At 43.3% G+C, this 26,438-nt stretch overlaps 2 protein-coding genes across 12 annotated transcripts in view; one reads left to right on the top strand and one right to left on the bottom strand.

Moving 5' to 3' along the window:
* Window positions 1-1,077: 1,077 nt before the first annotated feature.
* On the top strand, window positions 1,078-11,347 carry MTHFD2 (methylenetetrahydrofolate dehydrogenase (NADP+ dependent) 2, methenyltetrahydrofolate cyclohydrolase). Of its 2 annotated transcripts, none has more exons than XM_036930639.2 (8): window positions 1,078-1,232; window positions 5,004-5,188; window positions 6,315-6,437; window positions 6,836-6,988; window positions 7,438-7,545; window positions 8,551-8,643; window positions 9,007-9,132; window positions 10,174-11,347. In XM_036930639.2, exons 1-8 carry the CDS (start codon window positions 1,132-1,134, stop codon window positions 10,335-10,337), a joined length of 1,053 nt encoding a protein of 350 aa, XP_036786534.1. In that variant the 5' UTR covers window positions 1,078-1,131; the 3' UTR covers window positions 10,338-11,347. The 2 variants fall into 2 exon arrangements, with proteins under 2 accessions (XP_036786534.1, XP_057353066.1); XM_057497083.1 differs by having other exon boundaries at window positions 8,551-8,652.
* Window positions 11,348-12,046: 699 nt separating this feature from the next.
* Window positions 12,047-26,438, bottom strand: part of SLC4A5 (solute carrier family 4 member 5) — an 85,545-nt gene continuing 71,153 nt past the window's right edge. For 6 of the 10 annotated variants that reach the window (XM_057497079.1, XM_057497075.1, XM_057497077.1 and 3 more), the window contains 5 exons: window positions 21,447-21,515; window positions 20,658-20,831; window positions 18,403-18,555; window positions 15,835-15,902; window positions 12,047-13,965 (listed from right to left, as the gene is read on the bottom strand). In XM_057497079.1, coding sequence (XP_057353062.1) covers window positions 13,800-13,965; window positions 15,835-15,902; window positions 18,403-18,555; window positions 20,658-20,831; window positions 21,447-21,515 — 630 coding nt within the window. In that variant the 3' untranslated portion in view covers window positions 12,047-13,799. Of the gene's footprint in view, window positions 13,966-15,834; window positions 15,903-16,823; window positions 16,909-18,402; window positions 18,556-20,657; window positions 20,832-21,446; window positions 21,516-26,438 lie in introns of all 10 variants that reach the window. The other 4 variants (XM_057497082.1, XM_057497078.1, XM_057497080.1 and 1 more) reach the window with 1 other exon arrangement.

Below are 26,438 nucleotides of genomic sequence, written 5' to 3'. Positions count from 1 at the left end.
TGACCTCCAGGGTCCTCCACTGTAAATTTACCATTTTCCTTCTTTGTTTTTTTTTTTCCACCAGGGAATCATTTCTTTTTAACACATTGCTGATCACATAGGAAATCCAATCCTGATATCCTGATGCAGGCAAGAGACAAGAGAAACATAGCTGCCGAAGAGTACAGAAAGGAAGTGTTCTTCAGGAAGCTCTTGAACATCTTCAGAGCCTGAGCAGTTTGTTGTCTCCTGGGTCCCTTAGGTTGTCGGAAATTCCAGTCTGGGGAGATCTATCTGTGCGCTAGGTGAGACCTCAACCCCGAACAGGGTTCTTCACTCTGATCAAGAAAGAACTCATGAGTAGGTCAAGCAGGTACAAGCAGAGAGTAGTCTAATAAGGCAAAAGTACACACTCAAGGAGGGAGTGCAGGTGTGCTCTAGAGATGGACAGCCCCCCTTTCCTTTGCTTTTAATAAGCATTTTGTGGGGGAGACACTTTGAGACTGTGCAAATAGAGTAGCCAGATAAAATGCAGGGAACCCAGTTTAATTCAAATTTCAGAAAACCACCAAATACTTCGTTAATTATGACCCCCTCCTACCAAATTATTTATCTATAACTCAATTGGGTATCTTTGGTTTTTTTTGGCAAGATATGACAATCCTATATGTAAATATTTTGTCCCTCATCAGCTTCACCCAGTTGTTTTGGTGTCCATTGATGATTATGAATTAATTTTGATTATGATTTTACCAAATGGTTATTTTCTAACTCCATCATTCTTTTACATTTATTAGTTGGTATTCTATCTGCCTGTCTTTTTATCCACTCTTTACCATGCCTGGCACACAGTAGGCGCTCAGATATTTGTTCAAGCAACGAATGAACGAACTCTAGCTCTTTGGCCCGGCTTCTGCAGGTCCAGCAGCGCCTGGAAGGGGCTTGCCCTCTTCAGCCAATCACGGCGTGCTACCGAGGCTTCCCAGCCTTTTGGGGCTTCGGTGCTGGCTCTTCTTGCTCCAATCACAGGCAGGGCTTTCCTGAGTAGAGACCAACGGCTGCCGGTGGGGGGCGGGGCCTGCCACGCGGCCGCGGTATAACTGGGCTGCCCGCGCGCGCGCTTCTCTCCTGGCGCGGACACCGGCACAAATCATGGGTGTTCCTTCGGTAGTGTCCACGTTGGCCACCCGGCTGCTTCGGCCCGCACAGAACTGCCGCCTCCACCATTGCCCCTTACACCTCTCGGCAGTCAGGTAAGGGGCGGGATGTGGGTCAGCGCTGAAAGCCCGGGGAACCGAGCGCTGGGGGCCTTCCAGGCTCCGGAGGGGGCCGAGGGACGTCCTTCCTGAGCATCTCCGTCCCTGGCGGTAGTGGCCACCGGGAGGGGTGTGGCGGGGCGACGTGGCAGCCCGGCGCTGCCGCAGCCTGAGAGCTGGGCACTCGCTCCGCGGGGCGAGCTAGTGCCGGTAGTCCGCTTTTCGGAGGAAGCCCGTCGCCCGCAGGCTCGGGGCGTCGCCCTCTCTGGGGGCCTTTCCGGCGCGGGACGGGGCCCAAGGTTCCGAACGAAGGCGCGGGCGGCTCTGGGGCGCCCCGATCTGCGCGGGAACGTACGGAGGTTACCGGCCGGAACCTGCCGACAGCCTTTGGCGGTGATGCCGAGAGCCGTCTTGCGGAAAGCCTGACAGGGTTCTGAATGAGCAGCCTTCGGCGCGCTGCCTCTTCCCGGGACCCTAGCGGCGGAGGGGGTGGTTGCAGTCTGATGAAATCCCGAGCCGGCTTGCCGCGGGGTACCAGCCCTTCCTCCTTCCCCGGGAGGTGGATGTGGCTCGCGCTGCGCTACAAGCCAACCTTTCCCTCCCAAGGGAACAAATGTGCTGTGGTCCGCAGGGCTTCCACTGCAGCCTAACGCGAGCTGGTCAGTGCCAGGCTGAGTAAACTCAAGTGCTAAATACCCTGGAGGAGGAGAGGGGTAGCTCTGCGTTTGCGAAGGGAGGTAATGGGTTTTCCCTGATCTTTCTGGACCTCACACTCCCATTGTTAAACCTAGGTTGAAGAGTCTTTGGGGATGGGGTGAGCTGTGATTTCTCTCCGTAAATCTGTACACTATCCCTTCCATCTTTAGAGCCTTTGCATTGCCAGAGACCTAAGCCTTGTAACAGCAGCCCCTTCTTTCACCCACTGTGCTAGGCTGTGCAATTTTAGAGAGAACTTCTTTCCCTAGAGGAACTCACCTATCTGTCAAGAGCCAGAACCGTGTGTAATTTCCATTCAATGTAAAAATGTTATTAGAGACACTGCTAAGGTTCTTTTGGAGCACAGAATGCAGTTGGTGCATTCTTGGAAGACTTGTGAGGAGACACCAAGGCTTTTCTCAGTCTGACCCTGATCTGTCTTCAGTTCCATCTCTCATTGTTGTTTTCCTCCCTCTCTCCCCACTTCCTGAGTTCTGGCCACACGTGCCTGTGGCTTTCAGGAGTGAAAGGAGATTGATAAACATCCTCTAATTCGCGACCTAAAGAACTGGGCCGGTTTGTTAACTCTCCAGTGATAAACGCGCTCCTTTCGCCGTGAGCCAGTAGGCTTCCACGTCTCTGACGGCGATGCTCCCTTTGGTATTTATGGTTCTGTATTGCTTTGATCACTGCTGGCTGGTAAATGTAAAACAATGTCTTTTTAAAAATATGAGTCTGAATGTATTTCTTTTCTGGGGCAGAAGGTATTGGTGTGAGGGTTTTAGGAACATAAACTCATGGTTAGAGGGATAGTACTGCAGTCTAGGAGACAATGGAGTGAGGGAAAAATGGACTTTGGAGGCGAGGTTTGCATTTGGATCTTGTTTCTACTGTCCTCAGTTTCCCCTTCTGTATAACAGAGTTACTGTAACAGCCCCAAGGTAACTGAGAGTACTGTATGCAGAACTCTTAGCAAAATACCTAGTGTTTAATAGATGTTTGTTCCATCTCTCTTTGTGTCTTTCTTCACTCATTACCACTCCATTAATTACTGGCTTTCATGACTGACAGTGAAGTAGTAGATGACAGAACTCTTCCCAAAATAACCTGATCCTGAATTCTGAAACGCACCTGGTATTTATTCATGGAAAATTACAGTACTGTGGGGCTTTTGAATTAGGAGGAAAGTGAAGATAAGATGCTCCTGACTTGGATTTTGGTTTTGAATTTCATTTAAACAATCCTCTTGACTTCTTTCTAGTCTTTTCATTCATAATTTTAAAGGAAATTTTCTAAACATCTCCGTGAAAACACTTAATTCCTAAATAAGTGTTAACTAATACAGTTAATATGTTTTGGACTCCCTGTGGGACTGAGCTGAGTCTCTCTGTGTTCATTCTCAGATAGCAGTTACTTTCTCTGCCCTTTGGCAAAAGGTGATGGGAAATGAGGTAATGCCTCACTCTCTGGACGGCGTGTCACCTTTTGCCGAGTCGTGGCCTGCAGAGGAGGTATATCATTAAAAATAGTCACTGTGCTACAGCTTTGTTTTTGGTTCCTGTTACTCTTTGACAGTTTTGTTTTTTTCTTTTTTAAGCAAATTGGCATAACACTCAGAATCTGCCTTTGGGACTTGGAACACTAGGTTCTCCCAGAACTCTGTGTCCTTAACTTTAGGATATTAGTCTTAGCTCAGATGTGCTGCTACGATTTTCTCTAAGTTTATTGCTTTAAAAGGAACTTCTTAATGAATTGTGATCTAGGTCCTTCTTACTGAATATCTATATATATCCTCATGAGTGTATAAATATGTGTGTGTGTGCAAGTTTGACCAAGAGAAGAGAATAAGAAATTAATTCTTATTGAAAGTGTATGCCTGGCACTTTATATATGTTATTTCATTCAATACAGATCACTTTATATATGTTATTTCATTCAATACAGATCACAGATCTGGCATGTGCCAGAAAATTACTTTTTTTAAATAGATTTTTTAAACAACATGCTAATATATTTATTTCAATGGCAGGCACTTTTACATTCATTTAAAGGGAGGCCTTTGAAGCTGCAGTATATGTGGGATTAAAAAATGGGGGGGTGCACCTATTATTTCTGATATAACCTATCATAGTAGAAACAGACAGGCCACATTTCCAGCCATAGATTCATCACTTTTGGCCTTTGCTTGGATGAGATATTTGACTTCTCTGAGGCTTAGTTTCTCCATCTCTAAAATGAGCATAATTCTTCATTGTAGAATTCTTAGTGAAATTGAAAATAATAGGTGATCTGTATTGAATGAAATAACATATATAAAGTGATCACAGTGATACAAAAAAGATCACTACTTTTTAAGTAGTCTTTCAGTCTGTAGTGTTCAGGGTTGGGAATATATTTCTGGCCTGGGGTGGGTAATGTTGCCAGCGGTATTTGTATCAGCAAAGCCCTTTTAATGAAGTCCCCCTCAGCTCTAATTCTGAGATGGATTTGTAAATATGAACATGTTTGCAATTCTTTAATATATCATGGGTATATATGATATGCTATAATGTATTTTGTGCTATTCTGGTACTGTTACATAAAATCAGGGTAAAAGTATTTGGTTTGCTATAAAATTATCTTCTTAATACCTTCCAAGATGCAAATATAGATTAATAGAAGGTTTAGATACAAAATTAATGCATTATATCAGACATTAAACCAGACATTGAGATCTGGCTTAAAGTAGGCACTTAATCATAATGCAAATGAAAAGCAGGTATTAAAGGCTTAAAGACTGTTAAAGCTTTAAAATTCCGTTTTAACAAACAGTGGTTTGTGTACCTATCATATCTGACCATACAAGATACCCAGTACCTTGATGTTATCCCTGAGAATTGAATATCTGTTACAAAGGGAAATTATGTCAATATTTCAGTCAATTGCGTGTTTCATTGGTCTTAAGGTTGGAGCGTTCGTTCCTCATGACACCAAAGACAGAAACCTAAAGGGAGAGCCTGTTTTGTAGTCTGATCTTTACTTTTTACAAGAATTTAAGCTAGCTGGTTTTGTGGACTCTGTTGCCCTCTGCAGAAATGAAGCTGTTGTCATTTCTGGAAGGAAACTTGCCCAGCAGATCAAGCAGGAAGTGCATCAAGAGGTGGAAGAGTGGGTGGCATCGGGCAACAAACGGCCCTACTTGAGTGTGGTTCTGGTTGGCGAGAATCCGGCAAGTCACTCCTATGTCCTCAACAAAACCAGGGCAGCTGCAGATGTGGGTATGTGTTGCTCTCAGACCCTGACAGCTGTTAAATTAAGGCTTATTTGAGGCAAACCCCACTGTAGTTTGTTATTTCTTTTTCTGATTAGGAAAACCAAGCAGAGGAGCTAATGTTATTGAACTATATCCAAAATTTTGTCATTAAAAAATTAGGCTGTTTCGATTGGGGAAGCTTATAGACTAGGACAGAAGGAATATGGTTGGTAACCTTGGTGTCTTCCAGATTGTAAGCCAAATTCTGTCCTTCATCTTAACATTTGACTAGTGACCTTGCTCACGGTTCAATGTTGCTTTTCTTGAGCAATAATGTTTCTCTGACTGACATGTTTGAGCATTTGATTGAGGAGACCTCACTGATGTGGCCTAGAAGAGACTCACAGATTTGAAGGAAATGATTCTGACTTCTGGGAAACAGCTTTTGGCTTCTCCACCAGTTGCTTCCAAAGCCAATTGAATCATGCAGCTTAGAAGTGGTTGGGGTCTTGAGCAGAAACCATGGGTCTGGATGATTGGAGGTTTTGTGTTGTAGGTTTCCCTATGCCATAGACTCAGTGTGACAGTAGCCCAGAGGTGGGGGGCTGAATTGTGCCTCTGAGTCTCATCTGTGGGTCAGTGGTCTGCGTCCTGCACACACTTCCCTTCTGAGAGGCAGTGAAATCTCTGGCGTGGCTGGCGGTGTTACCGGACTATGAGCCCTTGGTATACTCTATTCTTTATCACTGAGAATTGAGGCCTCCCACTCTTTTCACTGAAAAACCTTTAGAACCTCTAGTAACTAGCAAATGATGGCTTTTTAGGACATTGAGAAGGAAGCATGGTGCAGTGGAAAGACCTGGGCTTCGGAACTATATGGATTGGCTTTGTCATAGCTGACTTGTGTTTCAGGTTCATGGAGCCTCAGTCTTCTTGTTCATAAAATGGTGTAGAATAATGTATAGAAAGTGTCAAGCTTGCATTCTCTAGTGTATGTATTTGTGAGTTACTTTTTAGGTTCCTTGTGAACCAATTCAAGCTTTTCAGGGTGGATATGATAATAAAAACCTCTGGTAGAAGACTGCAGAGGAACCATAGCAGTACTCCTTAAATGGCTCGATAGTTTTCTTGACTTTGAAATTTTCTCACAGGAATCAACAGTGAGACGATTGTGAAACCAGCTTCAATTTCAGAGGAAGAACTGTTGAATTTAATCAGTAAACTAAATAATGATGATAATGTAGATGGCCTCCTTGTTCAGCTACCTCTCCCAGGTAAGTGTGGACTCCACCATTTAAAATAATTTCTGAGTTGTGGAAAGCTTGGTGACTTTGTACACCTTGCCCCCGTGTGGATTTGACTTAAAGTGGAGGTAAACTCAAAAGAGAATGAATGTTTTATTAGATATGGGACAGACCTATGCAGAATGTCAGTTATTGAGATCCTGATACAAAGGACAGTGGAGGGAAGCAGTTCATGCTAGAGGATTCTGGCTTTGATATCTGCATTTGGTTTGACTTTGCTCAATATGTGTTCCTTCTGTACAGATGAAGTATATCATGAGGCAAGTGTTAGAAGGGGAACAGGTTTGCGCACAAAACCAGATAGGCTGGAGTTCAGCAGTGCTAACCATGCAGCAGTGACTTAAGGCCATCTCTGATTTCTTATTCAGAGCACATTGATGAGAGAAAGGTCTGCAATGCTGTTTCTCCAGACAAGGACGTTGATGGCTTTCATGTAATTAATGTCGGGCGAATGTGTTTGGACCAGTATTCCATGTTACCAGCTACCCCATGGGGCGTGTGGGAAATAATTAAGCGAACTGGTAGGTATATCCCACAGTTGCGTGTCTGTGTTTGTATTGTAAAAGCAGTACTGGGAAATGGCAAAAATTCATGCCGTAGCAAAGAGTGGAAACTCCCCCCACATCCTCTGGTCCTGCTCCGCAGAACCTCCTCTCTTACTAGCTGCCTGACATTGTTTCTGCCAGTTAATCCAGAAGCCTCCCTATAAGCTTTGTGAGTTTATAAGCTTTAATGGGGCTGATAGTGAACATTCCTATGACATTTTACAGCTTACAGGGTACTTTCGCCTCTTTTAGCCTTCACTATGTGTAGCACGTGACAGGTCTAGTTGACTGTGAGGCAGTTAGAGACTTCTTTCATTTTAATAATTAGATTCACATCCAAGGCCACCTGCCTTTCTTTTCCTTTGGTTCTCATTCTAAGCTTGTCTGGCACTACTTTTAATGCAAATACATATATTCTTTCATAGGTATCCCAACCCTAGGGAAGAATGTGGTTGTGGCCGGAAGGTCAAAAAATGTTGGGATGCCCATCGCAATGTTACTACACACAGATGGGGCGCATGAGCGCCCTGGAGGTAAGGAAATTGCTTCCACAGAAATGTCATCCTCTTCCCTACAGGAGAACCTTCAGAGGCTGTCCTGAGGGTGTTGGGAAGTATGAACTTTGTAAACTTTGTGTTTGTTGTGACTTTGTTAACAGATAGTTGGGGAGTAACCTTTGTAGGGAGAAGCTGTACTCAGTGTCACCTGAGAGTTTACTTTATATTCCTTTATTATGGGACCAGTTCAGAAATGGCTATGGCTCAGAAATAAATTTTGGGTTTTGAGTATAAATATGGTTGCAGGTAATTAGAAACCATGGGTCTGGGTGATTGGAGGTTTTGTGTTGTAGGTTTCCCTATGCCATAGACTCACTGTGACGGTAGCCAGAGGTGGGGAGCTGAATTGTGCCTCTGAAAAAACAAAATGCCACTCCATTTGTCATTCCCCCGGGAATGGTACTGTGAGCTGCCATTTATAGCTTTGGTAAGAAGCAGTTCTTATTCAAAGTTAGCATCCCATTTTGCATTTGGTAGAAAACGTCTTAGAGCATTGCAAAGGATTAATTGATATGACTGTCACATATCATGTCAAGTTCTGTTAATTAGTCTGAGAAAAAGCCTCATAAATCTGTTATCACATGGGATTATCATATGACCTTTTATGATTATATCAGATATAATAGCAAAACTGTATTTCCAGGTATCTTCCAGTATACTTTTTCAAAAAACCTTGAGTAATTCTAGTGATATTTTGCTCAGAAAAGGTAAAATTCTTGAAGAGCTGTTAAATAGGATAAGTAATAAACTTAATTATATATGACACCAAAGGGTAGAGCTAGGACCAAGGGATAGAGGTTATAAGAAATCAGGCATTAATTTTTAAACAGTAAATAACCATTAGCTGCCTAGAAAATGTGGCACATAAATTAAATCAGTCATTTTCTCAGAGATGGTGAATTTCTACAGTGGTTTGACCAAGTGAGACTTAACCCAACCCAGCTCTGATTCAGAAATCCAGACCTATTTCTGAACTTGCAGGTGATGCCACTGTTACAATATCACATCGCTACACTCCCAAAGAGCAGCTGAAGAAGCACACGATTCTTGCAGATATTGTGGTCTCAGCTGCAGGTAAGACAGGTGGGCATCAGAAGGGTTGAGGCTGCACCTCTGACCTTAGAATTAGAATGTGTCTGCCTCGCTGCCATTCCATTCATCATTCCCCCTGGAATGGTACTGTGAGCTGCCTAAAGACAGGAGGGAGGTGTGCATGGGGAATTGGTTTCTGGCATCCCATTATACAATGTTATTTCTAAGGCCTCAAGTGTTTTTACCTACTGTGTGAAATTCAAATGGTTCCTTGGTTAATAGCTTTTATAGATTTTTATAAAACAAGCTAATTAATTCTTCCAGGTCTCTTGGAATTGAATTTAGATAAGAATCTGACAGGTGGAGCCTTCTTTTCAGTACTAAACTGCTCACCTCCATTTCCAGGCATTCCAAACTTGATCACAGCAGATATGATCAAGGAAGGAGCAACGGTCATTGATGTGGGAATAAATAGAATTCAGGATCCCATAACTGCCAAACCCAAATTGGTTGGAGATGTGGATTTTGAAGGTAAATGGTATAACTTTTTAAAAATGTAAAATTTATAAGTACTGCTTTTAATGGACATTTAGGAAAGATCATTTTACTTTTACTTCTAAACTTGTGTTATCCTGGTAGTACCATTTTAAAGTGCATTCCACAAGAATTAAGAGAAGACATTTAAGTAATTACAGCCATTCTAGAATCATTTTAGGTGTTTATATCATAAAATTATGGAGAGCAGGTATAAACTTTCCAGGGAGTTATTTATTTTTTTCCTTAGGACTTTCATAATTGAAATAGCTTCATGACTTATAGCAATTCTGAAAATGTAATGAAGTGATTTTGCTAAACTACTTAATTTCCTAACCAGTGTTATAAATTTCTCATTTTTGTATCAAGAGGAGAGATCACAAACCTGGAATGCTAAAAATGGTCCAGGAAAAAGCCATATTCCTAAAATTTTGGAATATGCTAGTAGATTCCTCCTTTCAGTTCTTAAGGTATCATGTTCATCTAAATTTTATGCTGATAACCTATTTCTAGCTTTTTGTTTCTACCTTTTTGTTAGACACAAGCCCAGTATTTTTACTTTAAGATTGGTTTAAAAAATCATGCCTTCTCACTTTCCAGAAATTTATTTTACTTGGTGCTTTGGACAAACAGAATAGTTAAGTAAAAATTGAGTAAAATTAAGAAAGTATTGTAGGCAAATAATTAAAAGAGGTAACTTATTATTATAGTAACACCTCCATCCAGTTAATCTACTGAGATGTTTCTTAAGTTGATTTAATGTGGAGGAAAAAATATGGCTGGTAAATTATATAGGTTATTAGATGTATAAGTATTCATTGAGTAGCTCTCCTTCATACGTGCGTGTTATTTTATCGATATGTTCAAAAGCCTTGACTTTTGAGTAATATTGATGTGATTTTTTTATGAGTTTGAGGCTTATGAAGGTGCATGTGTATCTCACTGCTTTTTCTGTGAATGCTTCTTCCATGACGTGTTAAAATATGTACCTTTCCTTTGCCATCATTAAATCAGTCCACCAATCTTGTTTCTATGTAGGAGTCAGGAAGAAAGCTGGTTACATCACTCCAGTCCCTGGGGGTGTTGGTCCCATGACAGTGGCAATGCTAATGAAGAATACCATTATTGCTGCCAAAAAGGTGCTGAGGCCTGAAGAGCGGGAAGTACTGAAGCCTAAGGAACTTGGAGTAGCAACTAATTAACTGTTACGTCTGTTGTGTCATGGACAGTACTCCAAGCCAGTTCAAGAGGCAACACAGGCCAAACAAAATGCAATATTTTTTTATTTATTCTACTGAAATGATTTAAAATGATGCTTTGTATTTATTGAAAGTGTAAATGGGTGGGTGTTTGTGCACACAGCCCTGCAGTACCTCACCAGAGAGCATGCCAGGATCCTGCTGGGTCATGCGATCTAACCAAGAGATGCCATTAACCTATTGATTGACATGGGGAACATGGTCACATTGAGAATGGATGCTGAGCTTTGTCAGTCACTTTAGGTTACATTTGCCTTTTCTAGGATTGCATTTCCCAAGTGCTATTCCAGTAAGAGTTGGTACTCACTTTGGATTCCAAACCTTTTGAGTTCAGCTGATCAAACCAAAGGAACAATGTCGTTAGAGAAAAATAGGGAAAAGGTAAAAAGTAAGAAATGGTGACTGAACAGAAAAAAGGTACTCTAATTTATGTATGTACTGTTTGCTAACTAGAAGAAAATCTACATGTTAGTATCCTAAGCTGTCATTTGGTGGTTTAGTCATGGGAAAGTGTTTAAGATTGTTTCATGTGCTATTAGTCCTCATTTTATGTGTACTACCATTCACGAGGTCTCCCCATTTTAGTTTTCTAGGATTGGAAGGCTTAATTTATAGATGATTTGTATGTACTGTCATATTGGCTTTTCCTATATCCTTTAAACTTCACTGTTAATTTTTTGTACTGTTGAGGGTGTCTGTATGGTCTTTTTGATATATCTGGAAACCTATTTTTGAAATACAAAACTTGGGCTTGATAATATTAGGGCAGCTTATGTAAGTATGCACCTTGCTTTTCCACCAAAGAATTGTCAGCAGCTGCCTGCTTTTCACTGATGCACCTGTTGGCTTTCCCAGTAGGTTTTTGAGAGCTTGAGTTAATACTGAATTTAATCAGACTTTCTGATTAAAGGTTTTTGTTTTGTTTTTTTTAAATAAAGCACTTCTGACTGGTGTGGAATGAGTTTCTGAAATACTATATCTTCCTGCTACTGTATTAGTTGTGACCTTACCTTACTTACTTTATCTCATTGGATGTGATTGATCTAGGCATTTCTATATTTGGTGGCACCCAATCGTATGCCTTAAACAAATGGGTTCAAAGAGCTGTTGGGAAACCAGCCTAGTTCTTTTACTCTTACATCCCAATGGGTTGTGCCATAAGATTCATTTAAGTGGTTAGTCTTGTTCAGGCTGCTTTCTAAACCTTTCTGAGTGTTTCCTAAACCATGTGTTCAATTCACACATTGTTAAATTTACAAAGGACTTCTTGATGTGCTTACCAAGTTTCATATATATATGTAATTTTTTTTTTCAATGTGTGTGTTTTGACTTGACAGATTGGAAGGTATTTGCCACACACATTTTGAGGCTAGGATAGATTCCCTGTGTGTTTGCCACCCGGGCTGGGTATTTTGGCTTTCATTGCAGGCAGAAGCAGGTCCTGCTCCAGGCAGCTTGAGGCATAAAGAGAAAGGAAAACAATGGGGAATTGACCTACTCCCTCGTTCCTTTGCCAGCTACCTTTATTCTTTTGATAGTTTTCTGGAGATGAAAGGTGATAGTTTACTGGAAATGTTTTTGCGAGGTGTAGCTGGGGTATATAACGTAATGTAATCTGACAACTCACGTAAATTATTAAGCATAGAGCAAGATGAGCAGACAGGATTAAATTTTATTTAATTGTAGTCACAAGTGGAAAAAAGTACTGACCTAATGCATGGAGAAGTAACAATAGGTCAACTTGTTAAAAGCTATTGAAATTAAAATGTTCATGTATATACAAAATGTAAATGACATAAAGTGGAAAACTATAACGATCAATTTACAACAACTAGCATCATAGTTTCCCAATTTGTTTGATTGATCAAGCACATTTACTTCTGAATCCATAACATTTCTACAGTTTGGGCAAAGTGATACTGGAAATAAGCCAAGTTTTAAAACTGAAATGTTAAGTGTAGATTGTTAGCTCTCCCAGGTGCAGATGAAGATAAAGAATTTATACTTAAACTCAGGTGGTATTTGTGGATTAGTGAGCAGCCAAGTAATTCAGTTGCTGTGAGCAGAAGTGGTAGAGGTTTAGAGCTTTACCTCTTGGCAGTATCCCTTGGAAAGGAGCTGAGATTTTATTTAATAAACACTTATTGAGAGTGTTCCATGTATCAGGCACTGTATTAGGCCTTGGGGATTACAGAGGCAGTTAACTACCCCGGTACTCAGGGTGTTAATTAATGATCTAGTGTTTTTGTCTTTTAAAAATACAAAGGACTATAAAACACACCTGCATTTGTGTCTTGAGTAAATGTAGTAACTCTAACCAAAGTGATTTACTCGAGATTCAAATGTATAGTTGTTTCAGAGCAGATAAATGTCAAATGCATTGTGGCCGTCCAGCACATAGTGGGTGTTTTATTAAATGTGGGTTGAAGATAGACTGATCTTAAATTCATGAGGAAAGGATTTGCTTCATTATTAATGGGTTTAATTTACCCAATATACTTCCAATCATTCCTTTAAAATACTAGTCTAATAACTGCAAAGTTACAATCTTCCAAAATTTGACATTAGCTCTGCCTAACATGCAATGTTAGTGTGAACGGGAGTTTTGACTTTTATTAGGCCATTGAAAACTTGCAGGAAGGACCTGCCAGAATACATAGAGAAAATTTTCCTGAGTGTGAAAACCAGTGATTTTAATTTAAAGGATCATTTTGTTGATTTAACATGTGGTTTGAAATTCCACTTTAACAAGAACTCTCTTTAAAAAAACATTTATCTACTCAAACATGTTGGTTCTTTCACTGACAGACGTCTGGAACTGGCTTCTCAATATGGGAAAGAAAGCCCCAGTCACACTCCTGTGCTGGGACAAGGCCCGTAATGCAGGTAGTTCAAGCTTGTCATACAACCCTTAGAAAACTGAAGAATATGGAGAGCAAAGAAGACAGAACTTTTTTTTTTAGATGTTTCTTAATATGCAAAATTGCAAAACAAACTTTCCAGCCTTGGTCTGTTGAAGTATGAGCATTTTAACAGTTCTTCCAAAGACCATCTAGATACATTAAAATCTAACCTTTAAATAAAAATTACTATTGCCCCATTATCTTAGCTATGCTTTTAGGGAGCAAGCATTCTTTTCGTTTCAAGAAATGTTACAATTTCTACGCTGGACTGCATTTTAACATAAAGTATAACATTTAGCTTTAGTTGTGTTCATAACTACAAATGGATGAGAAGAGCTTTGCATGAAAGTAGGACTTTTCATGGATAGCTCTCCAGTTCTCTATCAGGCAGAGTACTTACTCTGGTATAAATAAGGAAGCAGACTCTGAGAAGGGTTTTGGCCCAGACTCACAATGAAGACTACACCATGCCCTCCTCACCCTTTCTAGGGGAAGCGGGGTCCTAGAGGGTGGTCTCACTGCCAGCTTCGCTTCCATATCTGTCCATGTCTGTGAAGTCACAGTCTGACTCCATGTCTATCTTCACCTGTGGCACCATGAACACTGGGCTCTGTGAGTAGTTGAAAGTAGGTGAAGCTGGACAGGAAATCTTGAAGTGCAGGGTGATACTGAAGAAAAAGGAAGGAAAAATGATGTTGGTGTTTTTGATGCTATCCTCCAGAACAGGCCTCTAATGCAAATAGTTCTGTCTTTGCTTGTGGACTCAACACATGGGAATGAGCAGTGTCCTGTCTAAGTGGCCTTCAGCTGTCATCATTTAGCCATGTTTCAGCCTATTTACACTGCTGTCAAGGTGAACTTTCTAGATCACACATCTGCCTGTGGTTTCCTATTTAAAAGATAGACTCCAAGCTCCTTAGCCTGGCAAGGTTATGCTCTCACCTGTCGACTTCCAGTTGACTGACCTATCCATCTTGCCCTTTGCTGTGTGTGCGTTTCAAACAGTGCTGTGGGCTTGTTCCCACGGCCTGAAATGCCCTTTTTTCTCTTCTCACTCGGTATCTCTGGCAGACTCCTATCATTATTCCTAGACTCTCCAGATGAGGCAATTCCCTCCCTTACAGCGCTGTCCTTTCTCTTATGAGTGCATTATGGTTCTTGGTACACGGCACTGTCTGTCTTTGTTAACAGGTCTGTCTTTCTATATCCCTAGCCATTAAGCATCGTGCCTGGTAGAGCACGGATGCATACTCTGTTCAATTAGATCATGCGGCTGAGCCTTTATCTTTACTGAAACAGAATCCTGTTATCTAGTAATCTCTGCTTCCAACTACTTTCATAAATTAGTAGAACCAGTGTAGCTGGTTGGTGCCATCACCAGTTAGCAAATTTCATGCATTTCTGACCTTGTCCCATGCTTTGTGTAATTTAACAGGTTTTTGGAAATGCCCTATCCTGATCCAAATTCTCTCTCCATTGACTGACATTGGGGCAATTAGGGATTCGGTTTAGTGTAGGCAACTTTAAGATGAAAATAAAGATAGATTGCTGCTTTTTCTCCTGACACATTTACAAGATCAGTGGCATTAAGGGTGTAGGTGGGATGAGAAGGCAGGCAGAGCCATAATTTGGACAGGTCACACTCCTGGGCTTAGAGTGGCCTTGGGCCTGCTTATACTGGTGATAAATCTCTCTTCTCATCCAGCAGTGTGATAACAGCTTTGACTCATAACTCAGAAAGTCCTGTACACGTTTTCTAAAATCTGGATGAGTGCCATCTAAGTGTGGAGGTCTGTCTGCCTCTAGACTTGGGATAGCTTTGGCTTTTCCTCGTGTTTGATATAGTCCAGAGTGGCTCCTGTCTGGTTTCATGGAGCAGGAGGGCCTGTACCTTTTTCCTAGCAATAACGGAGGCAGACTTTCTTGCCTCTGAAGCCCTTTTCCATTTCTGAGCTCTGTAGTTTTCAGTTATAAAGTGGTCCCACTTTTTTCACACAGGGAGCTAGCTTCTCATCAAGAGCACTGAGGAATCCCACTGTTGGCATGGGGCTCCTGGAAAGGGCCTTGAATCCTTTCTTGACTATGTAATCTCCACTTAGTCTTTGATAGTTGGCTTTTCTTGATATTCTTTCTGATCTTTGCTAATTAACCATGCATTTTATTCCACAGAATATTAGAGTACCTGGTGTTTTGATCTGTAGGGTTCATTTATCCTGGCTTTCAATACATATACTCAGGTCATGCCTAGTTTTTCTCTATGTTGCTTTTTTTTAATGCTTACTTTCAATTTTCATTCTGCCAAATGTTTTGTGATAATTTCCTTTTCTAAAGTCAAATATCTCTGTGTGTTGTGATCATGTTGTCATAGCAGGAGGAGGACACAGTTGTTACTTGAGAGCCAAGGATCAGGTCTGTTGGACTAGCAAAAGCCTTTTACTGAGACACTGGCTGGCCTGTGAAATCCAAGTCCCTCAGTCCTCCTGGCCATGGCTTAGTCTCTTATGCGACACCCACGGAGTCTACCTCATGGCTGTTACCTTCGATCGAGTTCCGAGTCACTGAAGGAAGAATCAGAGTGAGTAACTCCAACTGGAAGATCTTTTTCCTGCCAGGAAAATGAAAATGTCAGATGTGGGGCAGGTGTGAGGACTACAGTGAGAACAGCCTCCTGCTCCAGTGCTTCCCGCATCCATTTCTCCTCCCTACTCTCCAGCCCAGGGCCAACGCTACCCTGGGGGAGGACAGGGGCCAAGAGGGCTCTTAGCCAGGTGAGGTGGGTGTGAAGCACACACACAGGGCCAGGGAAGAGAAAGAAAGGGTGATGGGAGCACACAGCTGGGAAGGCGGAGGAGAGTGAGAAGCCGACACAGGAGAGGCGCCTCTGATGGCGAGTGTGGTGGGAAGCTGTCCAAAGGCCCCTGAGGGGGCTGGCACATCCCTAATCCCGGGTCTTTGACTCCTCCCAGGACAGCCCACCGACAGGTGCTGAAGCTGGGAGGGGCCGAGAGTCCCCGGCTTCTCCATGAGCAGCACCTGACCCCTTCCAGGCGGAAGGTGTTTGTGATTCATACAGAGTCACAGCCCAGCCAGGAGGACCTTCACTTCTAATTTATAATCCAAATACTAGGCTACCTGCTTCTCTAAAGGGGACAACTCAGCTTGGATTTGAGCTCTCAGTTATTTTCATCAACCACTGGAAAACATGGGAGACTCAGCGGGGCACGTTTGGGTGGATGTGGTCTGAGACAATTCAGGGTGGGGCCACAGGCACCTGGGGGCACCAGGGGAGAGGAAGGGACGAGGGGTGTGGCTGAAATGAAAGTGAGGATTGATCACTAGCGTCTGTGGGGTTTGACTTGGGGTTTCCATCTGGTTGGAGATCCCGGCTCTGAGCTCTGCCTGGTACAGGAGTCCTCCAGCATCTAAGACCATTAGATCCCCTGAGGCAAAGATGGAAGTTCCTCGGTGGAAGAGGTGAAGGGTTAGCAGTAAGTAGGAAGGGAGCGACGCCACGTGTTTTACTTACTGGCAATGCAGTGGACACCGTTTTGGGGATCTGATTGGACACTTTCCATGGGAATCTTTATAACTGAGGGAGGAGGGAACTGGGGCTGGAGAGAAACAGTGGGAACAGCTGATAAACACCACAACACAACAGCTTTGGCTTTCTTGCCAAGATGGAAAATACAAGCACCCACAGTGTACCACCCACCAGTCTTCCCACATCAAGACTGAACAGAGGGTGCTGCAAAAACACGGGCCCACAGAGGGGGAATCATGCAGTTAGCCCACTGTCCTGGATGGGAAGGAACTCTTCCAGGAATATTGATCATCAGTAGAGCTTCAACTGTCATGGTAACCAGTTACTTGGGACGTACGTAAAATGAGTCCATGTCAACTGAATCCCATTTTCCACTGAATAAACCATATAATCCAGAGATGTTTTTCCCAATCCTGGAATATGGTAGCCATTCAAATATTTATGAATGAATCATGGAAGAATAATATTTGTCTTCAAAAGGTACTTAAACTCTTAGTTTCTTTTTCTCAGAACCTACCTTAGCAAATCATCAATGAAAAACATATGTATGAATAATGGGTTTCTTCCTTTCCTGGAAGAGGAACAGTAATAAGAACTAGGGGAGTTTTGGTCTATCACTACCATCAGAAAATGGTTTAATTGCTACCAATCAGTCAGCAAAGATTTGCCTGTAAACAGCTTTGCTCTGCAAAAGGCAAGATCACTAGAAGAATGGTTCAAGGTGGAGGCAGGGATGGGAGGTGAGGTCAGATTGGGAGAATGGGAGCCAGGCATGGTGTTAGGAGATGGCAGGGGCAGTTTAGTGTATTGGAAATGAGCAGGTTCAAAGTCAAGAATGGTTTTCCTAATTCCCTCTTAGATATTTAGCTATATGTCCATTCTTGGAATCAATTCCATCTTGGAAGGGCAGTTTTATCATTTGTAATAAATGCATGAACTAGACAATCTTTCTGCCTAATGTTTTGTGATTTACTATAAGTTCTGGACTGGCTTCTTATCTGTTGATTCTGAGTATTTTATCTCCGTCTCCCTCTCCAGGCAGATGGGGAGGAAGCATGGAAGAAGAAGGGTAGACAGGGCAACTGGGTGGTCCCTAGCCTCTGGGGGATGGAGCCACTCTCCTTTCAGTGCCTCTCCCAGTACCTTTCTCCCCAGTCCCTAGGGGCAGGCCCAAGGCAACTGAGTCTCCAGTCCTCCCACCACCCAGGAGTCCAGTCTGCTCACGAGTCCCCATCTACCCCTCCCCCAGGCCTGCTCCATTCTTTGGAGGTCAGTCCTCATGACCTCTGCACGATGGAGCTGAGTCTTCCTCCCTGTTAATGGCCCCAAGAGCCCACAGGAACGGGAAGGGGTATACGTGGTCATCCAAGTGTTCCCTGAGGATATTTATGTACTGCTGAGTTGCCCACATCTCAGACCAAGACCAGCAGAAGCCTCAGCTCACCCTGGACCAGGCCCCAGCCATTGCTGCTGGTCCCCTGAGAAGCCACCCCTTCCCAGTCCTGTCAGGAGAGGAGGAAGGTCGGGATCTCCCCCCTTGGCCCAGGCCTCACATCCTCCCCACCTCCTCGTCGCTGTCCTCATGGGCCCCTTTCCTTTTCTTCTTCTTATCTGCCTCCTTTTTCTCCTTCTCTGGGAGGATGTTGTCAATCCAGGCCAGATCATGCTGGGAGAAGATGAGGTCCAGAAGCCTTCGAACAATGATGAGGCCCAGAATCTGTGGTGAGAGTTCAGAGAAAACCATAGACTCAAGGCCCCGAACTGTGGCAGTTTTTTCTCCCTCAGTCAGATATATGCAAGAACTTCTGGTCAGTGTCTTTGGAGGCATCTCCAAGCTTCCACAAACCAATATTCTCCTCCTGCCCAACCCAGTTCCTCTCATTTGGTCTTTCCTCAGCTGAGCGACGAGGCACAGGGACAGAGCCTGTGATATCAAGGTGGGGAGCCAGGTGGAGACCATGGGCTGGAGAACCACAGCTGTCTTTAAATCTGTGGTGCTCAAACTTGAGCTCTCAGCAGATCACTGGAGGGCATGTACACACCACTGGGTACAACCCTCCAAGGTTCTGATTCAGCAGGTGTGGGGTGGGGCCTGAAAATCTGCTTTTCTAATAAGCTTCCCAGGGGATGTTGGTACTGCTGGTTCAGAGATGGCACTTTGGGACTGTCCCTCTGACCCATTTTGGAGAGCTGCCCATCCCTCTGTAAACAAATGCTGAATAAAGTATACTGGAATATCTGAAATTTTTAAAGGAAAGTCTAGAAAATTTATCTGCTCAGGATAAACAAAGTAAAGGAAAAAACATGCACTCTTTGGGAAAGATTAAATACTGATCTTTTAACAAACTCAATGGGCCCAGGGTAAGTAGTTACAAATATTGTCCTTTCACCATTCAATGAGGTCAGGGAGAAAACCACCCAACTAGATTTAACACTGGTTCCTTGCTGGCCCGACCTCTTGGGAGCAAGTTGAGCTTGAAAGTTAGACAGACTTGGGTTTTAGAAACCCCGCCTCTGAAAACAAATGACTGGTTGCTAGGGCAGTGGTGGGAAGAGACACCGTCTACATAGGGACAGCATGAGGGAATTTTAGGGGGGATGGAATTGTTCTGTATCATGACTGTGGTTGTGGAACCACTACTCTGTACATTTGTCAAAACTCTTAGGACCACAGAGTGAATTTCACTGCATGGAAATTTTTTTTAAAATTGAGGGCATGTGTATTGGCTCAGCTCCTTCCTGGTTCTGTGACTTGGGTTGTGTTACTAGTAGTATTTCAGGGCTGGTGCGGACTGAACAAAACAGCAGTGGGTCCATGCTGGTCGGGACCAATGCTTCCTTTCCCACTACCTCTGAGCCCCTGGGGCACTGTGGGAGGACCATCTCCCTGCCCCAGGAGGTTGGTTCTCAGCCTGGGCTGCACCTTTATCCTTGCCCGCAGACTTACTATACATATTACTACTGGTTTTCTCCGGAAGATTCTGATTTAATTGATTTGGGGTGAGGCCTGGCATATGCAATTTTAAACAGCTGCTAAGTGAGCTGCCAGAGTTAAAAGATGGCTGACTTAGAGCCCTCCTGGAAGGGCACATTTCCAGTCCTACCTCTGTGTCCTCACTGTGGCCCCTCATCCAGCCTGTGGGCTTTGGGGCTCACCTAGGACTTTACCCAAGGCTCCAGTCCTCTTGAGCAGGGGCCTGGGGCCGCCTCCCAGTGGGGTGTCTAGGGAACAGGTATAACATGTTGGCTTTTCTTCTTTTTATTTTGGAATTATTTCGGAATAATTTCACACTTACATAAAATTTCAAGAATAGTCAAAGAATTCCTGTGTACTTTCCCAGCTTCACCAAATGTCCTGCTAATGACATAGGACTTTGAAGTTCTTCATCTCTGATTCTAGTTCTCACCAGGCTCCACCCCCATTCATCTTTTAAAATTCAGTTATTTTCAGTGGTGAAAAGATTTATATTCAGGATGGAGCTAATTCTGAACATGATTTGAATGTTGGCAGGGAATCCAGCTCCTTGTTGAATTTGCCCAGCTTCTCCCATGGACCCCAGGGCTGCCTGACCTGGGCTGGGTGCAGGTGGGCATGCAGGATGTCACTGCAGGGTCTGCCCACTGCACAGCTCTCCCCTGTTCGCCTCCGCCCTTACTCCATCTGCCCTGCATGTACAGCCCTAATCTTGTCCTGTGCCTGCCTCTGTGACCCCGAGAGTGACAGGCCAGCGGGGAGGAGAGGGCAAGGGTGGACATCCCTGGGGATGCCTGCCCAAGTCAACCCTCTGAGCAGGAGCTGGAAGCCCGTGCCCACCTTACCATGACTGGGAAGATGATGGCAGCCACTGTGGACTTGAGGATCCAGAGCACCGCCAGGCAGAGCATCTGCACCAGGGTGAAGAGGTGGATGCGGCGCAGGGGCACATGCCGCAGGAAGGCGTGGTCCGGCTGGTGCTTGGCTGGCATCAGGAAGAGCTTGCAGCGGTCCCAGAACTGGAGAGGACAGAGTGAGGTTCAGCCAGGCAGTGGGGACCTGGGTGGCTCTCCTGGGGGCCTGGGACTGAGTGGAGGGGTGCCACGGTGGGGGTCTCATAGAGCAGACCCCCTGGTCAGGCTTTAAGGACACACAAAGGGGGACTGGAGATCTTAGGGCAGGGCTCAAATCTGAGCCCTGCCTGAGGGGTACAGTCCTGGAGCTGGTCACAAATGAACAGTCAACTTAATTGTAACACAACTGTCCAAGACATCCTGGTATATCATGATAAATGAAGGATGAAACAAAATAAAATGCTTTCTTCTGCCACAGTTGCCTTAGAGAAGAGAGTGAAATGCTCAATGGAGTCAGCCCAATATGGGTTTTGAATTCTGAGCCTCATTTTCCTCATCTATAAAATTGGTATCAGAGGACTGACTTACCTAGATTTAATTACAGAACACTTATAAAGCACCTGGTATAGTTATTTTACTTGGCATATATTAAATGGTACTATCATTGTCACTATTACTCTCACTGAACTGGGAAAGCAGGCCCTTGGAGCCCTGGGGATATGGAAGCAGATGCAGAGTGCAGACTGCTGTCAGATCAGCCTAGGGAGGGGACAGCCTTACCTGGATGCCGTTCAGGGAGGCCACACCCATGTAGAGGAAGACTCCATACAGTACTGGCATGGGGATGTACTGCAGTGAGAGAGAGGGAAGCAGAACTTTGGACTGGGCCTCTGTCCCTGGCAGGCTATTGGCTGCTCTGTTCTGTGTCAGCATTTGTCAAGTCCCAGAGCCTGGCCATCCTGGCTTCCCCCATGCAGTGAAGGAGCTGGGTGTTTGCAGGAACTGAGGGTCTGAGAGCAGCAGATCTGGAGGCTGCATCACTGGGCAGGGAGATGGTCTCTGGGGCTCTCCTGCCCATTCCTCTAGTTGGAGCAGCTGGCCCATTGTGTAGCAGCTCCCAGCCTGGTCCCGCATCTCAGACCCTGCAGAAGCCATGTGGCTGAAGATGTACCTTCTGGATCATGGGAAAGCTCCATAGAAAGCCTCTGCTTTCCTGTCATCCCTTCCCACCTCAAACCCCAGCTGAGGGTTCCCCCCAGAGCTGTGTTGCTCAACTTGCAGGGGGCTGGAAATCTTTAGTGAGCTGACCTGCATGAGCAGGGAGTACCTGCTGATGAACAGAAATCATGCATCACACACAATCAGGTTAAAAAAAAAAAGAAGCAAAACAGAAGTGCATAAAGCAATCACTTCTGATCACCAACTGACTGCTAATGGTTTGGTGACTATCTCCTTCCGAGGGTCTGGCAGGAAGTTTGCTTTTTCCAGTATAGGATCATGTCATTACTAGTGTTCTACAATCACCATAATGACTGTGTAGAAGCTCTCTGAGGTGTTTACCACTGTCTCCCTAAGCCGTGCTTCTGTTTCTCCTGCCCTTGGTGTGCAGCTGCAGCCTGCTGCTCCGAACAAGGCTGCTCTGCCTTGCTCCCAGGGCTGTTCTGTTGGGATGCTTGGGAGAATACAAAGTACCACACCCAGTGTTTAGATGCCATTTAAGAATGCCAACAAATCCACACAAACAAATAACCTCTCTTTTAAGATAAACTAGACTGTTCATTTTTTAAACACAAGCATGATTTGGACCCACATGGTGCAAATCTCAATCCAAGACCTCTGAACTTAAAGAAAGGAAATGTGGGGCATTGCTTCTCTCCATTTGTACATGCCTTATGAGATTTTTGCCTAATTATGAAACCGGGTAAAAATTTCAGTGAACACTGTCCTAATCAGTCTCAAAGTGTGGGAGCAACTGAGGGAGGAATAAAATCTTAAATAAAAGACTTGGCTATGATCTGTAATTGCACAACTTTAACACAGCTTTAAACTTCCTTTTTGCCTTAATGGCATGAAAACCACGTCAAACAGGAGAACTGGGCTAAATTTTGCTGATTTGTAGTTACGAGTGACTAATTATAACATCACCTGACTATCAAGCCTAGGAAATTGTCTTCAGTCCTGTCATTTGCAAGCTCAAGCAGCTTTCCCAGCAAATTCCAAAGGTCCATGACATCACTCTCTGACTAGTGATGGGGCTGTGATTTAGAATTCTCAATTAATCATCACAAGTCTTCCTTGAGTCCCCAAGGAAAAGCCCTCTTCAAATATTGATGACCCAGTAAAGTGTAAAAAGGTGTCTCTAGTGTTAGCTTTATACCACCTGTGAACACTCAACTATGATCACAGTCCTACAAACATAAGTACATCATAGCCTTTCCCAGATAGTTTGAGGCTGAGACTATGAAAACAACATGGGGCTCAGAGGGGGAGTTTCTGACATGATTAGGAGTTCCTCTGAGGCAGAATACAGAAACCCACATTTCTGAAGAGCTGTGAAAGATGTGAGCAAAAAAACAGAACAAAACTTCAGGGCCAGGACTGGACGGAGAATCCCCAGAGCTGAGTGTGGAAAGTCATTTATGCTGCCCATCAGATGCACAGCCCCTTCAGTCCCCAGGTACTCCCATTTGGCAAGAGAACCAAAGAGTTGCAGATTGGAGATGGAAGGTCTGAAGATCATCACTGATCCTCTAACAGTAAACATCGCTGTGTCTAAATCAGTACAATCGTCCATTGAGAGAGAGAGAGGGAATAAGAGAGAGAGATTTTGTTTCTTGCTGCTCAAAGTGTGGTCTTTGGACCAGCATCTTTAGCATTACCTGTGAAGTTAAAAGTGCAGAGTTTTGAGTCTCACCCAGAACTACTGAATCAGTATCTCTCTTTAACAAGATTCCCAGGTGATTTTTATACACATTAAAATTTGAGAAGCCCTAGAACAGAACTCTATGGTGGAACTGGTACAAAGACAGAGTTAAAAACCGGCATAGAAACATCAATAAAAAGAGAAACACTAGTAACTAGGAGTAAGTTCTCTCTGAGCCTAGTACTCAGCTATGCCTGATTTGACAGACATGGGCAAACTTACAATTACAAGAAGTTAAACAAACTTATGGAACATTTTCTTGATTGGAAATAAATGCTGGGATTAAATTTAAGACCTCAGATTTGGGTCATGTTTTTCTTGAACTGGCTTTACAAAATCTCTCTTCTTTAACATAAAATCAATCTACTATTTAGTACTGGTGTCAGCTAGTGATAATGCTTTAATCACCTAATAATTGGGAAAATGTATCTTTTTGTTATTGTTAGAAATGATTTTATTTTGCTTGGTTAAGATGGAAGAGACTTGAACAGGATAGTTGGGTTGTGATGGGGAAAGTTTCCTCAAAGACACTCTTGATTTCTCACTCCCAGCAGCAGTCTTGGTTGCAGTTAGTCTTTAAATAAGTGTGTGAACTTGTTGACTTGCCCCAAAAGCCTATTTTTCTAAAAGGGTATATATACCGTGATATAATCAAATCAGAAACCCAAAATCTTATCAGTAAAAATCTAGATGTCTTCCCTGCAATAAAATGTATCAAATAGACTAATTGGACACTAAATAAAATGACATTATATATTCCTACTCTTACTGTAAAAGAACATGGGCAGGATTTTTCAGATCTGTTTGTGATTGCACACAGAGGCAATATCAGAGCACTCGGAGCTATGCGGACCTGTGGAAACTATTCTGTAATGGGCAGAGTAATAGTTAACATTATTCTGTATCTGGCATCTTGCCCTATTAATAGAGCCCATTTATTTTTATAAGATGTATAAGTACAGAAATATGCTCCACACCTTGGAAAAGTTACATTTAAGCCAAAAACAGCAGAAAGGTGTTTCATTACTGTTTAAAATAGAAAACTATTTATCATCACCCAAAATCAAGCAATGGGACCACATATCATTTAAAGAATGACTAAAGGCTTTGGTAATGTCAAATCTTATGCACAGCACTATTTTCACTTCAATTACTTTAAGTATACTCTGTGGGTATGCTATTTATATTAAGAAGATAGACAATATTAGTGCCCAACCAAAAATTTACTACAGATATGTCAAACATCTGAGTGCAAAAGTCTAGAAAATTTATACTCATAATAAATGTGCCCGTAAGATAATTGATCACATTGTAAATGGAAAAAAGAGGGGAACCTGTAGTGGAATTTTCTGTTTGTGCTCAGATATGAGTAAGAGCTGGTTTCAAATGCCTAGGTGGCTGAACACACTCCTCAGCTGGAGCAGCAGGCCTGGGATGACCTGGGGTCTGCCTCTCTCTCTCACAGGGACGTGGACACTGCCATCTGCAGTGTTTGTAGGAACTTTGGCCCCTAAAGTAGAATGTTCTTAGATTTGAGCTTTCTTATGCAAATGCTTATTTGTTAACATATCAGGATTGACATGCACGATGGTCCTTTGCAACGCTCTCCCAAAAATAAATATTCCCTGGTTACTTAAAATAAACTTTTAAATATACAAAATCCATGTCACCTGTGTGTAATCTGTTTCTTGCACAATGGAAACATCCCTTAAAAAGTATCCAAACTAAACCTATTGTTTGGGGGTGCCCAGCACCAGCTCTCAAACCAGAAATAACATCACGGTTCTTTAGTCTTTGTTTTTTATAAGGTGCCCCATGAATGAGCTGTTTTGAGATATTCAAAGGGGGGGAATGTCTGCAAAAGATTGGGGCAACTATAAGCTTAATTCAAAATAGAAAAGACTTTTGTAGGCATTGATTACGGACAAGGGTCATTGCTAAGTGCTTTGGGCTGAATTGTGTCTCCCCACAAATTAATATGATGAAGTCCTAACCCCTAGTACCTCAAAATTTAACTGCCTTTGGAAATGGAATCTTTAAAGAAGTAATCAAGGTAAAATGAGGTCATTAGATACTAATCCAAAATGACTGGTGTCCTTAAAGAGGAAGGGACTGGGATGTAGCCATGTGCACACAGAGGAAAGACCATGTGAGGTCATAGGGAGATGGCGGCCATCCACAAGCCAAGGAGAGAGGTCCCAGAAGAGACCAACCCTGCTGACGCTATGATCATGGACTTTCAGCCTCCAGAACCGTACGAAAATAAGTGTCTGTTGTTTAAGCCACCCAGTCTGTGGTATTTTGTTATAACAACAAATGAATAGAGCAGGTGAGTGGTTACAATGAAGAGAGAAAAACCTGAGCAGAAAGGGGCTGTTCTGGGAACACATGCTCCAAATGTACCCTCATTTAATTTCATCTCTTCCAGCTGGTCTGAAGGGGTGTGAACAAGAATAGCCTCAAACTGTGGGGACAAAGCCACTATGTGCCCAAGATGTGCAAGACAGAGGAGCAGAGAACAGGTCCCAAAACAGCTACACAAGCCTCCCACTGCAAGTTTTAAACATCAGAAAATGGGTGAGCATGGAGGCCTCTAGCGAGCTGTAAACTACAGCCATCTTGGGAAGCTCCTGATCTAAATAAACAAGGGTAGAACTTGGCAGAACCTTCTGAAGGAAGAATGTCCTCCAGAAAGATAAGGGTGGGTCCCTGGAAGGATGGAGAAGAGCAGTAAGGATTGCCTGGTGTTGATAATGAATGATCCAATATTCCAGAAAATGGTGGAGATGGTGACATCTCTTGGGCCTAGAAATATCCTGCCCTTTGAGGGGTCACATGGAGACCCTCTC

The sequence above is a fragment of the Manis pentadactyla genome, chromosome 2 (genome assembly GCF_030020395.1).
Source record: "Manis pentadactyla isolate mManPen7 chromosome 2, mManPen7.hap1, whole genome shotgun sequence".
Lineage (NCBI taxonomy): Eukaryota > Metazoa > Chordata > Mammalia > Pholidota > Manidae > Manis > Manis pentadactyla.
The sequence above is the reverse complement of the archived record's forward strand: the minus strand, read 5'-3'. Positions and strand labels throughout refer to the sequence as shown.

What these genes read in the sequence shown, in the direction of transcription:
- MTHFD2 (XM_057497083.1), top strand. Translation starts at nt 1,132, where the DNA reads ATGGGTGTTCCTTCGGTAGTGTCCACGTTGGCCACCCGGCTGCTTCGG. An exon ending in TTACACCTCTCGGCAGTCAG is followed by an intron (nt 1,233 to 5,003) that starts GTAAGGGGCGGG and finishes TGCCCTCTGCAG; the next exon opens with AAATGAAGCTGTTGTCATTT. An exon ending in GGCGCATGAGCGCCCTGGAG is followed by an intron (nt 7,546 to 8,550) that starts GTAAGGAAATTG and finishes CTGAACTTGCAG; the next exon opens with GTGATGCCACTGTTACAATA.